The sequence below is a fragment of the Mytilus edulis genome, chromosome 8, assembly GCF_963676685.1.
Source record: "Mytilus edulis chromosome 8, xbMytEdul2.2, whole genome shotgun sequence".
In the NCBI taxonomy this organism is placed as follows: Eukaryota; Metazoa; Mollusca; class Bivalvia; order Mytilida; family Mytilidae; genus Mytilus; species Mytilus edulis.
In genome coordinates, this window is record NC_092351.1 from 29,305,035 (window position 1) to 29,319,922 (window position 14,888).

A 14,888-nucleotide genomic window follows, 5' to 3' on the forward strand; every position below is an offset into this window, starting at 1 on the left:
TTTTTGCGTTCTCAAAAGAGAATGCAGCTCAATAAACTTTCCCTCCCAAATTTTTTCCTTAATTTTAAAAGGCACGTGTTCCCCCACTGTGTCATGAATGCTAGATTCTTGTGAAGGAGTGAAATCAATGGAATTATTTGCAATTTCAAAGTTTTTGTGTAACGGGTCGTGCCTTAAAGAGGTGAATGCTCGTGCATCCTCCTCCGACTCATTACCTGATGAAAAATCAGTAGTTTCCACCGGTCCTTCTGCCACCACGTGTCCGACCCCTTGTTTTTTCTTTGCAATTCTTCTCCGGCCAGCTCCGTCCTTCTTTTGGGTTATTTCCTCGTTCTGCATTATCTGTCCACCTGTCCTGTTAGCCGTTCTTCTCTTCTTTCCTATGGCCCTTGATGGCGATCCTACGGCATTTCTCTTGTTTGGCATCTTTTCTTTTTCTTTTAAAAGTTTAACTAATTTGTGTAACACCTGCTTTCTAGTCGACAGCAAATTAACAAGTGCCCGATTCGGGAATTCTAAAATTCTAATTCAAGCTGATACGGGAATTCCAAAATTCTGATTCAAGCTGCGAGCGCCCTCTATGGCCATGCCGAATATGGCAATGAGCTACAGGCTGCAACACCCACACACCCACACAAATATTTGATTGAATTAAACCAGATTATTGAAAATATGAAATTTTTATAATCTCTATTAAATATACTTGAAATGTCTGAAAATTGGTTTCATTTAACTTGAGGTATATTGTCTCAGGAAACCTTACCTCACTTTTATTTTAACAGGGCCGTAACTACATGTAGGAAATTTCAAAACCAAACGCTTGTCTCCATATCAAATTGTGTTCACGGCAAGAAGAAAGTTCTGATTTTTCGGGATCAATGTTTCTTATTTATTTGTCTTTTGTTCGTTGATTGCCCTTCTGTATTCTGTTAGTGTTGCATTCCTTTTGTAATCTAGTAATTTTGTTATGAACTTGATCAGGAGTTTAAAAAAAAAACCACCAGCCACAGACTTAACTATGTGAATTCCATTTTTGCTTTATCATGCACATTCATTTTGGTCTTTTGATGTTGTCCCTAGATACTTCAGTCTTACACTGAATTTATACATTTTGCTTTGAGACCAAAATAAATATTGTCAAAAAATTATTAAAACAAAACTTCATTTTCAGATTATGAAAGGGTCTTCGGAACACCCAGAAAGCATGATTTTGCATCATTTGTTCTATAGCTTTTTGGGCCTTCCGTGGCTCCAAAACCCTTCAAAATTTTTTTTGCCTCGATCCGCGCGGCGTAGTATGTTTGCCAATACATTTAAAAGTGCCTAGTTATAACCTAACTTTAATACTATGTATGTATACAATACATGTATATGCAGTTGGGAATTTAAAAGATTTATTTCTGCAGAGGGGGATGGTTAATCTAATTAAATGGTACATAATTACTTGACTATACTATATGTATTATTTATAATAAACAAATCATTTAAAAGTTGTATGTTTTCGAATATCAAAAATATAGTTGTGAAAATGAATAATCATTCCCTTGCTTTAATGAAAATGAAAAAATCTTGCTTCAATAGTGCAGAAAATGAACAATCTGTCCTCTTAGTTTACAAAAAGAAATAACCTATCAAAAACAAATCCTCCTGCCCCCCCCTCCCCCAGAATATCAAATGGTCGTCCCCTTAATGTAAAAATGTTCATCAATCAGATAGGCCTATTAGATTAAGACACTTTTCATTTAGGCCGCTAAACATATGGTTTCGTTGAAAATTAATGTAATATTTATCACTGGACGTTAAGGACTCAATTAATCAATCAATCAATCAATTAATTAACTGAATGTCAATCAAACAAACAACAAAACAAAAATAATCAGCTTGATAGGTTTGACTAATTTCTGGGAATTTTATTGTTCAAATGTAAAAATAAAACATTTATTTTAAGACAAAATTGAAACCTTTGTTTCTTATCTGAAATAGCTATATAGCCGCCACACATAATTTGCGACCTCATTCTGTCGATAAACAGTGAGAAACAAGTTAGATCACCATCGTGAGTGTCAGAAATGAAAGTCATATTTTGTTTCATTTTGTTTTGCATTAGTTCAGGCATTGTCTGTAATAGTGTTGAGGATAACCATATGAATAATTTCGTTAAGGAAGAGGTAATGAAAATACTACGAGACGAAACAAAACAATATTTTGAAAGGCAAGACCAGCATATTCATGAATTGGAGACGTTTCAGGAAAAACAAAGATTTCAAATTCGGAAAATGGAAAAAGATCGCTTAGAACAATTGTTGCTAGTTGCCGAACTTAAAAGCTATCAAGAAATTCAAAACAATAATATTCATGAGCTTCAGGTTAAACTTCAGATACAGACTGAGACGCTCAAAGAGATTACAAAGATATGTGAACACGATAAAAACCAAAACAAATATTCCATAAACCATAGAAATGGATATATGCATCGCCCAAAAGAAAACTATACGAATGAAAATAAACCATTGAATCTAGGGTCACAAGAAAACATAACAGCCAATCTTCATAAGTGGTCTTTGCAGAAAAATATGGAAAATGACAGTACAACAGAGGTGGCGCATGACGTTAAACGAACAGACAAGCTTCATCTTGGTATGTAAATTTATTTGCAAAATAAACCAATATAATATATGCAGATGAGGTATGATTGCCAGTGTGACAACATCCTCCAAAGCTCAAATGATGTGGATGTAAGGAATTATAGTCCACCGTACAAGTTCAACGATGAGGAAAAACAGTAACGCATAAACACGATGTATTTATTTTATTATATGGAAGATACATGTACTCTACTCAAACATATGCACATGTAAACCACAACCAACGAGATTACTAACTTGTCATAAAACTAGTTACAGAGGAGTGTTTGAAAATATTAGGGTAAATTTAATATATTTTTGTGCTGTGCAACCTTCACCATTTAATAGTTTACAATATTATTTACAACTGTCTACATACTTGGAACAGCGAAAACAATTATGATGTTGCCGCGACCAGCTGTCAAATAATAAATTCGGATTTTACCATGGATATGGACCCAAAGTGCTTACAAGGCATTATACTAGAATTTCGTTTGTTTTATATAAGAAATTGCAAAACAAACCATACTCTGTAAAAACATATTTTTTTAATGCGGCAAAGGGGCGGTCAATTATAGACAGTTCAATCATGATTCTTCAAAAGTATGTAAATCTCACTCTCTATCTTTGTAATACTAGATTGTCCACATTTTGAACTATATTTGAAATGAAATGTTTGTGCTTTAAATGAAATATATAAAGTTCATGTTGCAGATATTGGACAGGATGTTATGGTGGCCTTTTATGCATACATGAGTGCAAGCGAACCAAGCCCAGGACAACATCACACATTTATATTCGACAGCATCATGACAAATTCTGGGTCTGGATATAACAAACATAATGGTATGTTTACGGTGCCAAACCATGGTCATTACGTTTTTACATGGACAGTTATCTCAGCGCGTCATGGATGGGTTTATTCGGAAATCGTTATTAATTCTTCTCCTTTAGGTAGTATTCTTACTGATTCTGACGATACCAACGAAGAGCATATCGTAACAGGTACAATTGTAGCAGAAGCGAACCAGGGAGATGTAGTATACATACGCACCAATCCAAAAATAGCTATTCGGGGAGGAATTCCTAGCTCACTTCTGCGTCGCACTTCTTTTAGTGGATGGAAAATATTTTAAGTAAAACGTAAATTATGATATGTAACAGTAGTCCTTTTATTTGTTAATCAACAATACGTCATTCGTATTTCTTATTAATGCATGTAGGCTTTTCACGAATGATTGAAAGCTACCTTACATTATCCAAAAATTGAGAATGGAAACGGGGAATGCGCCAAAGAGACAACAACCGACCAAAGAGCGGACAACAGCCCAAGACTACCAAAAGGCCTTTAAAACAACAAGAAAATATCGACCCCAATGAGGAGCTCCTGTTAACTTCACGTTTAGAATCAATACGTCACTTCTGGAATCATGTCTTTCACCGGAAAAGATCGTCAATTTCGCACGCCTTTATGACGTCATTTACCAGATAGAAGGCGCGCCTGTTTCCAGCACTTTCATAATCGTCATTCTGTAGGATGATCTAGGATAGTATAGACATAATTTATGTTCCTTAGGTACGTTATCTTAATACCCGTATGACTGAGGGAGGCTGATTATATTATTAGATATTAATTTCCCAAATATTTTGTTCAGTATACAATCAAACGTTTTCACCCGTTTGCCCATCATGTGTTGAAAAAAACCGATGCATCCATATTTGCCATGTGGTGATGGAAGTCACGTGACAGATTCGTCTGAAAACCGTATCCCGGAACTGGCCTATCTGTAGAGTGCGATAAATAATAATACGGAGTGTCTATTTTTTACCGGCTTCATGTAGCTGTGGTCACAACTTATCGGATAACTCGAACGGACGCCTAACTAATGAAAAAAAGTTTCCGTTGACAAAATGTGTATCCGTTGGGAGCTGACCAAATAAAATGGACGCGTAACGAAAGCCTAACGGACACACACAGGATATGAAACACACGCGGTGAGTGTGGTCTGTTGCTGAGTTGCATTTAGTTTTTCGTTTATTTTCTTTGTACATAATTAGGCCGTTAGTTTTCTAGTTTGAATTGTTGAAGCATTTTATAGCTGACTATGCGGTATGGGCTTTGTTTATTGTATCAGAGCTTTCTTACAAATTGACGAAAGGTACGAACGAACGTAAAGGGAGCACGTATTTCATTTCCACAATAACAGTTAAAGAGTCTTTGTTTTATTCAGTAAAACAGCATTCTTTTCTAAATCAAGTTTATTTTTCAAAAATTATAATATCGCAAATAATAAACGATTTTAATATAATCAAACAGAATAAAATAGTGTCAAATACACTTGCGTCCGATACGTTACTTCTGTAAACCACGAGTACACACATTTCCGCGGGAATTTTTTAAGCACGAGTTTCACGATTAACTTTTCAATGGCTTTATTGAAGTACGTTAGTCTAAATTTAGCGACAAGATTCACATTTATTTTTATTTTGTATAGTACACTTTCAGCAAATTGGCAAAGTGGAATATCGAGATTTGATTTAAAAAAAATGATGCTACAATGTTTTTAAAAAGTAATGTTGAATAAATCTAGAAAAACAGATTTTGTATATCAAGAAAATAAATCTATAATTTTGCACCAAATACATTGTAGATTTTAATATAATGACGATTTAACAGTACAAGTTTGGAAGATAGACGCGAAGTTGTCACTTATCGTCCAGTGGCTAATATTTCATGAATCACGGTTCAGGACTATAAGCAAAACGCAATTATACGCTAAAATATTCGTTCCATTGCTGCGGTGTATCATATATACACATTGGGGGAAGGGGGGGGGGGAGCAATGAATATTACCAGAGGAGAGGCGATGATTCAAAAGTTATTAAACGAGCACCAGCATATGGCAAAGTATGAAGATCATCTTTTTTATTCATTTTCATTTTATTATTTTTGAGCGTTGCAAATTTTGAATGAAGGAAGTATTTGTGTTTTAATTTTTTCTTATTTTTATATAAGGGAAGAAGACAATGTCTTTGCTTTGGCATTTTCTGAGGTTAAACAGTGCAACATTGTAATATTGAAGAGTAGGGGAGGGGTCGGTTTTTAGTCTTTTAGAGACATTTTATTCGTCTGACTACTAGATGTATTCAGGATATTTTGTAGATTTATCTCCTCCGACCTGGTGATATTAATTTTAACCTATCGTACGTCCCGAAATTCTAAATATATCTAAAAAAAAAAGTCCAATTTAATAAGTGTCGTTGCATGTAGGATAATTGTCCGAAATTCCACGACTATTTTTTAAATATGTCAAAATAAAGGATCCCTAAAACGAGTCTTACGTAGGATTCGTCAAGCATACGTACCTTTCGTCAATTTGTAAGAAAGCTCTAATAGGCCATACGGTTATCTATACGCATCCGTTTTATTCGTTATACTTCCGTTTAAAACCGTTTCACATCCGTTTTATCCGTAATAAGTCCGGTAAATGTCCGTTGATGAATTGGTCTACCGGACCTCCAATGATGTAAAGTAACGGAAACGAAACGGAAACGAAACGGAAAAGGAAGGGAAGAGAACCATAGAAAACGGATGACTACCGGACGATCAAGAGACTTCATCCGTTGGACGTTCGTTCAAAGTTTTGAACATGCTCAAAATTTCCTACCGGACAGAACGGACGTTGACGGATAAAACGGACGCTGAACAGACATGAAACGGATATGGACGGACGTCTAACGGATAAGAACGGACATGAACGGAATGCAACTAAAATTATCCGTTCGGCGTTCATTCGCGCTATTCGGTAAGGTGTGACCACGGCATAAATCTGCATTTTCCTGCCATTCGTTTGAGGATAACCAATATCAAAAGAAGTGTCAAGTGGCGCGGAAAGTGTCCCGAATGAAATGCCGGATTACAAACGCGCGTATGCAATGGACGTATTGAGAATTAGAGATCGTGATTTATATTTAAAGATGTCCTAAAGAAAACTAGAGATAATCTAATTGATTTAAAGAATTACGGGATGAACAATGATTAGAGGTACGTGTATACTAATAAATATAAGTACACCTTTACCGCAGATGATTAAAACATATTGATGATAGCTCTTATAAAACCAACAAAAAAAAACTATACCATAATTACGAAAGTAGTTATTGTTAATATAAAGCATGTAAACACCCAGCAAGAAGTATTTCAAGATACCCAGTCTGATATTGGTGAAGCACTGAAAAATATAAAACATGATATAAATTAAATGATAATTTTTATTATGCAAATATTTTGGCTTAACACGTTATGTTACGACATTGAAAAAAGCGATGAATGTACTAAACTAACTGACTCCGACATTATACTTAACTATCCGAGCAGTGTGCGCTGCACACTGTGTGAATGCTTGGTGATAATTTTTCTCTAGTATCATGTAATTCACGCCGTTAAATCAAGAACAAAGCAAATTATCTGCTACACGCAGTTGACACAAAACACTGTATGTAGATATACTAGGAAGATGTGGTATGAGTGCCAATGAAACAACGCTCATGTACATACAATGATAGTTTATGTTCTACCTCGCTTTGCTATGCACTACATGGAAAATCAATCTAGGACACTTGTGTATTAAACGTTTCATTAATTATATACCTAATACGGTTAGCATAACCGCACAAAATGTTATCATGATTTGACCCAACTAGCATGATTACTCGCCCGAACCGTTCAACAATTTTCGACTCCGTCTAAATAATCATGCTAGTTGGGTCAAAATAACTTATAATGTAAATAGGCTTCTTTTCTGATATAATTTTAAATATCTTTCAGGATGACAATTTAGTGATAAATAAAAAGACAGGGCAGAGATTTCAACTAAAAAACATGCAGGACAAAATTTTCATCCTAGGCCCCCCCCCCCCTTCCCCCATAAAAACCAAATGTTAGCTCCCTTACTGTAACATATGTGAAACACGAAATTAATTTCCCTATTTAGTTTGTGGTTTTCAAGATAAGCGGTTTATCAAATAAACATTAGGTTATCAAATTTAAGCATGTTAAGGTTTACGCTTCCTTTATTCTATCGATTTATTGTTATCAGTAACTGTACATATATGGTCTTATTTGTTGATAGAAACGTGAACATTACGTATACACAATTTATTAAGGTAAGTGTAAGCTTAGTGGTACACATAAAATACTTTTTATATGTCACATTAATTATTGTTCGAAAAGAAAACACAACATAATAGAAGCAATAGTCAAGTTTTTTACATTTTTCCATGTTTGGTTCATGTTTATGATTTAACAAATTGTTGAAGGCTGTGTAGTGTTCTATAGACGTGGAGATAGATCCTCTCTCTTTTGTTTGGCCTTTAAACACAGGCTATAATAAATATCTTTCTCATATCAAATAGATAACTAAATTTAGTAACTAAGTTAGAACTATCCATAATACATTATGATCTATCAAAATATACAAGATTTCAGTATCAAGATAGTTGAAGATAAAACTTCTCATAACGACGTGGGTTATAATTGTTATGTACGTTTACTGTACGAATCTTAATTAGACATTTCCCTTTTCACTTGATAAACAGGGAAGTTAAACATTAAGATAGTGTGACTGAATGATAGTAAGGAAAAAACTATGTAGTACTGATTTGTTACAACAACAAGGAGGAGTACGATCAGAAAGTCAAAATGCCATTACAACTAGGTGTCATTGGTAAGACAAGAAATGTGCAAACATTAAACTCCTCGGGATTCTAGAGCTCATATCCTTCATGTTACTTCTTAAAGCATCAACAGTTACACATTTTTACGTGAAACAAATTTTAGGTTGATAATATCAATTTGTATTTATGTTACATACATGTATAAGGTATTGACTCGAATTTAGTCAATCTCTCCAAATATCGACCTCTACATTAAAATCTTTAAAAAAAATAAATAGAACTATTATTTTTTGACGATTTACATTCTGTAAATACATGCTCCAGTGTATAAAGCAGTTAATTGAGTCATACTCGGTTTATTTGGAAGATTTGTTACATGTATCTGTATACATCGGACTAAAACTTTTAATTAACACTTTATTATTCGGTACTTCTTGTCTATATACGAAATGTTTTACAGGATTTTCTTTTCATTTTGCGAAAAATACACCAATTGGTGAAATTGACTGTGATTGTAATGAAAAAAGTTTGCAAAAATTGAAAAGTGCTAGAAGCAATCAAGGTTTTTGGAAAAAATATAAATGATTGTCTTATTTGTAAACTTAGATTGACGAGAAAGGGAAGTTAATTAAGGAATGACTAATAATTTTTCTGTCTATGAAGGAATAACATAAAAAATGGGGTGCACACTGAATAACCCGCGGGTTATTTAAAGTTTGCACCACATTTTTTAATTTTATTTCGAATAGGAAGAAAAAATATTACAGTAATTTCTTATAAATTAATTCTTAAATCCATTATAAACCGGAGTAAAAAAACGTTGATGATCTCACGGTCACAGTCATGACAAAATTAATGTCTATGTGATGTTAAACTAAACGACGTCAATGTGGGGCCACTAAGCTAAACTGCCCGCTTTGCACCAGCCGATATAAATGAATGCCTAGGTTGGGGATCGAACCAACGTACACCAACTCCGTTGTCCCTATATTTTTAAATGAACAAAAAATTGTCAAGAACAAATATAGAAAAAGGTATAAATGTGTTAAAATTTAATTATCAAATTATATATGAAAATATAAGTTGATTTTCGGTGATTCAGATGTCTACTTAAATTGAAGTCCCATAGGCTCCACTGTACAGCTACATGAATATATAGGGTAAAAGGGTTTAAAATTGCTGAGGCAGATTTTTTTTTTGGAGAAGGAAGCAGAAGGCACGCCCTTTAAAAAAAATGGAATTATTCCTACAAGCTCACTGAAAGATTTTTGAGATAATTTCCACAGAGTTTAACAATAAAAATTTAAACAATTCGAATATTTAACATTTTGAAATATCTATAACTTAAATTAAATAATTTTAACACATGCACAGATATACATGTATAGCAAAGTAACATCCGTTTTTCTGTTCTTCATGTCAACAGATATTGGAAGCCTGCAAAACCCCGATAAAAATCTCATACATTGGCATTTGCTGATATTTCACGTGGCCCTTTGTACTGGTTTGAGCAGAACTGTTTAATACATTTCGATAACACTGAATATAATCGTGAAATTTAAGACCGACACGCGTACATGGTAACATTATTAATATTTTTTTATACTTAAAAACAAGCACACACACGTACATATATAGCCCAACAATTCAGCGGAATACCCCTGTTTCGGAACACTGTCTTCTATGTCATCGGTGGAACAATATCAGCATAAAGGCTATATACACCTGTCCTAAGTTAGGAATCTGATGTACACTAGTTCTCGTCTGTTTGTGTTACGGTACGTAGTTCATACGTGTTTCTCGTTTCTCGTTTCTCGTTTTTATAGATATTAGACCGTGAGAGAAGCAGGTATGTCGCTGTGATAATTGCACGTATTGTTGGTCATCACCATCCCACTATAAGTCGTTTTGAGAATAACAATCAGGCAACACACGATGTTAAAGACCTTCCAAGATCAAGAAGACTTTGACCCCCTATAACATCTGCTAGGGAAAAGATCCATTGTTCCAATGGAATTCGGTTTATCTTCCTTGGCCCGATTGTAGCCCGAATTTGAACTATATCGGCCATATATGGAACACTATCGGGCGTAAAGTGCACGAAAGGACACCCCAGTTCAAACACGTCATGAATTAAACAATACCCTTCGTCAGGAATGGTTGCTGCTACCTTAGCAACAAATTAGTCGACTTATTGCAGGAATCAGAAGACGTTAAAATGCGGTTATCCGTTTGAATGGAGGCTGCGCACAATGTACCAATTCTTTGGCTAATCGTCCTTCCCTCTGCCTATATCACTCTGCTCTGTTGCTCCGTAATTCTCGTATCAAGACTTCAAAACGAGACCAGGCATTATCAGCGACGTCACAATGTGAGAGGAGAACTTATCAATGACGTCATAATGCGAGAGGAGACGTTATCAAGCTTGGTTTAGTCAAACGTAAAACTGTCTTAGGGAGAAAGAAACGACCAGTAATCAGTGGCGTAGCTATGTCATTTTTACGTGTACGCCCGCACCTCGGCGAAGAGTTCTGAGGGTTCCAAGTGAGACCATTTCATAGCACCTGCTGGTAATGGGTTCGAGTTGATGGGGGGACGAGCGAGTTATCGAGAATGAGATACCATTGCTATCATAATAAACTTAGCAATAGCAACATTCGTAAGATTCTAAATGTTTTTATGGTTAATTTATTCATTGTGTTAATTTGAAATCTAATGGTCATTGGTTTTAGAGAAAATATTCAAAGCAGTTACTTTAAAATATGTCATGTATGTTCATTCTCAATTTTATCAAATTAATTAAAAGTTAACATGGCGTAAAACAATTGAGCGACAAAAAGACCTTTTCATGTGCAAATGTGTTATTTAATGAACATGAAATACTTAAATTTTCAGAAATGTTTAGGTGCACTATTAGATTTCGTAAAGGGTTATGTAGAACACTGGTTCGTGCCTGTCAACCTGATTGCTTTCCACCAAAACTGAATCCGGCCTCTCTCAAACCCGGGCACGCCCGGGCGTTTTGACGTCAACGTAGCTACGCGCCTGGTAATAGAACGATAACAAGATAATCGGGTTTTCTTCGTATAGATATCGTAAAATATCAGCCGCTCGACACAATGTGAAACTTTTTAGCCCGTTCGCTACGCTCACTCGCCAAAAAGGTTCACATTGTGGCTCGCGGCTGATATTTTACGATATCAATGTGTAGAAAACCCGATAATCTATACGTATAACGATCAACCATGATGTGAACAATCATCTAAAGAGTAATTTTGAAAAGTCTGACATGGTAAAGTTCTACTACAGTAAAAGTTGGAAAATGCAATTTTTTTTGTACAAAAAACACTGCATTTTGTTAGATATAACATTTTTGTTTATACCTTTTTTGTTCGTTTTAATGCCAATAATATCATTAATTACGTTTCAATATTATTTTACAAATATGTTATCATATTCCATCCAAAATAAGAAGCTGATTTTTCTAGTTTTAAAAAATCAAGGTGTTGCAATACTTTTTTCCATGTGCATATAAAGTTTAGATTTTATAAGTGATTAACGCCTTTCCCCGTCAGCTTTATCTCGGGTTTTAACACTGTACACGATTTAAAGTGAAATAGATTGTCTAGCTTAAAAAAGTGAAAAATAAATTGTTTACCTTAAAAAAGTGAAAAATAGATTGTCTACTTTACAGATCAGCTTAAATTAAATATCTAATTAGTCAAGAATGTCACTGTAAAATGCAATAATAATGTAAGTTTTAAACCGCCACAGGGTACATTAATATATTTATTTGATAAATTGTCGGAAAATAATATATGAATCAGGAAATAGGGACGTGAAGCAATTACAGCAAACATACAGACCAAACGATAAGAAAAATGATCTGTATATTAAATACGCTTAAATTGGTGTAAACAAAAATGAAAGTATACACCTTTAGCAGAAGGACACGATACGACCTGCACACAGTAACCTGTCAGTGCACTAGAAAGCAGATAACTGGTGTATTAGTAATAGATAAAAATTCCTACATGCACTTCCCAAAATTCATATTAACAGACGTTTACAATGTTGTTTTTCATCACAGATTTGCAGAAATGCCTCTAACAACGTAAACCAATAACACATCTCCTTATTTCTGCCTTAGAATTATATTATATATATTGTTTTTATGTAAGAATAATCATTTATTTTACCTTATGTGTTTTTTTTTCAGACTGCTCGATTATGCGTTGTTTTGGTCAAAATTATCAAAGAGGTAAGCATGCAATAAAATTTCTTTTCACAAAAACCTGAAAGATATATAAACAGATAAATGGACCGCACAAATGTATGTCGAATTAGATTAAAATACCATTGTTCAAGTTTGATTGCAATAACGTTTGTTTATGATAGTTTTGTCACTTGAAACTTAAATACATATAGCCTATCCCAAAGGCAGTGAAATAGAGCATATAAGAAACCCGGAGATCATTAAAAACGAATAAAATAGCTAAAACACATCATGTGTGCAAGCAAAAGTCATACACAATAATAATGATATATTGTTTCATGCTTGCTCTCAATCGTTCAGAGATTATAACATCAAATTCATAATCGAAGTCGTAGGAAATAAAGCAACCATAGACGAGGTTCGTTACTCGTGACATTCAAGAAGATATAAGGAGAGATGTAAAATACTACATTTGTAAGATAAACTGGAACTTAATATACTTACAAATAACGTTGGTTTAAAATAATATACAAAACGGCATTCTATCATGTTTGGGCGTTTTATAGCTAATATAATAGAATATGGGTTTTGCTAACTGTTGAAGGCCGTAAGCCGACTCATAGTTACTTGTATTTAGGTCCACAATGATCTCTGGCGGATAGTTGCCTCCTTTGCACTCGTACCACATCTCTTCATTATTATTATATACATCAATTTTTAGAATGACATGATTTGTTTTATTATGTTTATAAATAAGAACATGTTAAGGAAGCTGGTTTAAATGGTATTGAAAAAAAGTATTCAAATGTAACAAGCCACTTTCGTCTTTACATGTATAATAATAAATAATTTTATCTTTAATTTCAGTTTTATGTTCCTCCACCACCATTTGTTCAGCATGCGCAGTATTCTTTTTTATGACAATTATCTATTTTTATAGATCTAACATTTATGGACTAACATATAACAGCAATATGTTGTTAGGAAATGTGAGTAATCGATATTTATGCCCATATTTCAGAGGTGGCCTAGGAAACCACATGTTTATGTATTCGTCGCTATATGGAATTTCAAAGATAAAACATATGACATTAGTGATAGATGAAAAAGACACTATCAATACAGTATTTAAGCTAAATGTACTCATATTAAACAATGCGAAGTATATATGTGAACAAGCTGTTTTAGTAAACGAAAAAAGGCCATGTGCATATGATCTTGAAACTTTCAACTTTGATCCTTCAAAGCCAGTGAAATTAAAAGGATATCTACAGTCGTGGAAATATTTCAAACATGTTGAAAAAGAATTAAGGAAACAATTCATATTTAAGGAGGAGGTTAACCAAAAAGCTCAGGAAGTGATTGAAAAATATACTAAAATGTTTACCAGTAATAAGACTAATTCCGAAAAATTGAAAATAATAGGCGTTCACATTCGCCGTGGAGACTATCTCACAGCCCACAATATTAAATATGGATATAATGTAGCACCTAAAGAATATCTTCAAAAGGCATTTGATTATTTTAGATCGAAATATAAAAATTGCCTTTTTCTTGTTTTTACTGGAACAAGCAAAGAAGATATTAAATGGAGGGACGACAATGTTCATGGCAAGGACGTGTTGAAGGTCGCAGCCAATGAACGAAATGTTGACATGTGCGCTTTGACTAAATGTGATCATACAATAATAACTGTAGGTTCGTTTGGATGGTGGTCAGCATGGTTATCAACTGGCACAACCATTTATTTTAAGGATATTGCACAGACAAATAGTTCGCTTCGAAAAGACTTTAGTGAAGACATGACAGATTTCTTTCCTGACGACTGGATTGGTTTATAGTGTTTTCCGAACGGAGTTGTGTCTCTGTATAACTTTCAAGATCGACCAAAAAGACATTAAAGCTACATTTTGTAGTTGATTGGGGAAGCAAAACATACGTCATAAACGTCTATGTTTAACCCGCAATTTTATGACGAATGCATTGGGAATTTCAAAAAGAAAATATGCGTTTGTATTTTTGTCTGATAAGGAGACACAAATAACACTGGCGAATACCTGACTAATTTATATAATTATGTGATATATGGGTAGATGAAAAATTGTGTCCTGCCTTTTTTTTGGTTGTAATCTCTGTCCTGCTTTTTTATTTTTCAGTCTATTCGGTCCTGCCTTTTTTTTCTTAGCTTATCCTGACTTTTTTACCACAATTGTCATCCTGCCTTTTTTTTTTTGCCAAGTTACTCATCCTGCCTTTTTTTTACTCAAAATCCTGTCCTGCCTTTTTTTTTCTAACCCCCCCCCCCTCCCCCTAAAAATCAAATGGTAGCTCCCTAAACTAAATTAAATGTAAACTGTATTTACAATAATACC

At 34.1% G+C, this 14,888-nt stretch overlaps 1 protein-coding gene across 4 annotated transcripts; it reads left to right on the forward strand.

The window, feature by feature from the left end:
* Positions 1-4,120: 4,120 nt before the first annotated feature.
* On the forward strand, positions 4,121-14,573 carry LOC139485308 (galactoside 2-alpha-L-fucosyltransferase SEC1-like). 4 transcript variants are annotated; one of them, XM_071269722.1, is made up of 3 exons: positions 4,121-4,200; positions 12,520-12,561; positions 13,384-14,573. In XM_071269722.1, the coding sequence occupies exons 2-3, from the start codon at positions 12,531-12,533 to the stop codon at positions 14,355-14,357; spliced, it is 1,005 nt and encodes a 334-aa protein (XP_071125823.1). In that variant the 5' UTR covers positions 4,121-4,200; positions 12,520-12,530; the 3' UTR covers positions 14,358-14,573. The 4 variants fall into 4 exon arrangements, with proteins under 4 accessions (XP_071125823.1, XP_071125822.1, XP_071125821.1 ...); XM_071269721.1 differs by lacking the exon at positions 4,121-4,200 and adding an exon at positions 7,702-7,790; XM_071269720.1 differs by lacking the exon at positions 4,121-4,200 and adding an exon at positions 8,221-8,341.
* Positions 14,574-14,888: the final 315 nt, after the last annotated feature.

Excerpts from the sequence above, each read along its gene's own strand:
- LOC139485308 (XM_071269719.1), top strand. The coding sequence starts at position 8,326 with ATGCCATTACAACTAGGTGTCATTG. Across the intron at positions 8,351-12,519 it reads ATTACAACTAGGTGTCATTG|ACTGCTCGATTATGCGTTGT; the intron begins GTAAGACAAGAA and ends TTTTTTTTTCAG. Across the intron at positions 12,562-13,383 it reads TGGTCAAAATTATCAAAGAG|TTTTATGTTCCTCCACCACC; the intron begins GTAAGCATGCAA and ends CTTTAATTTCAG.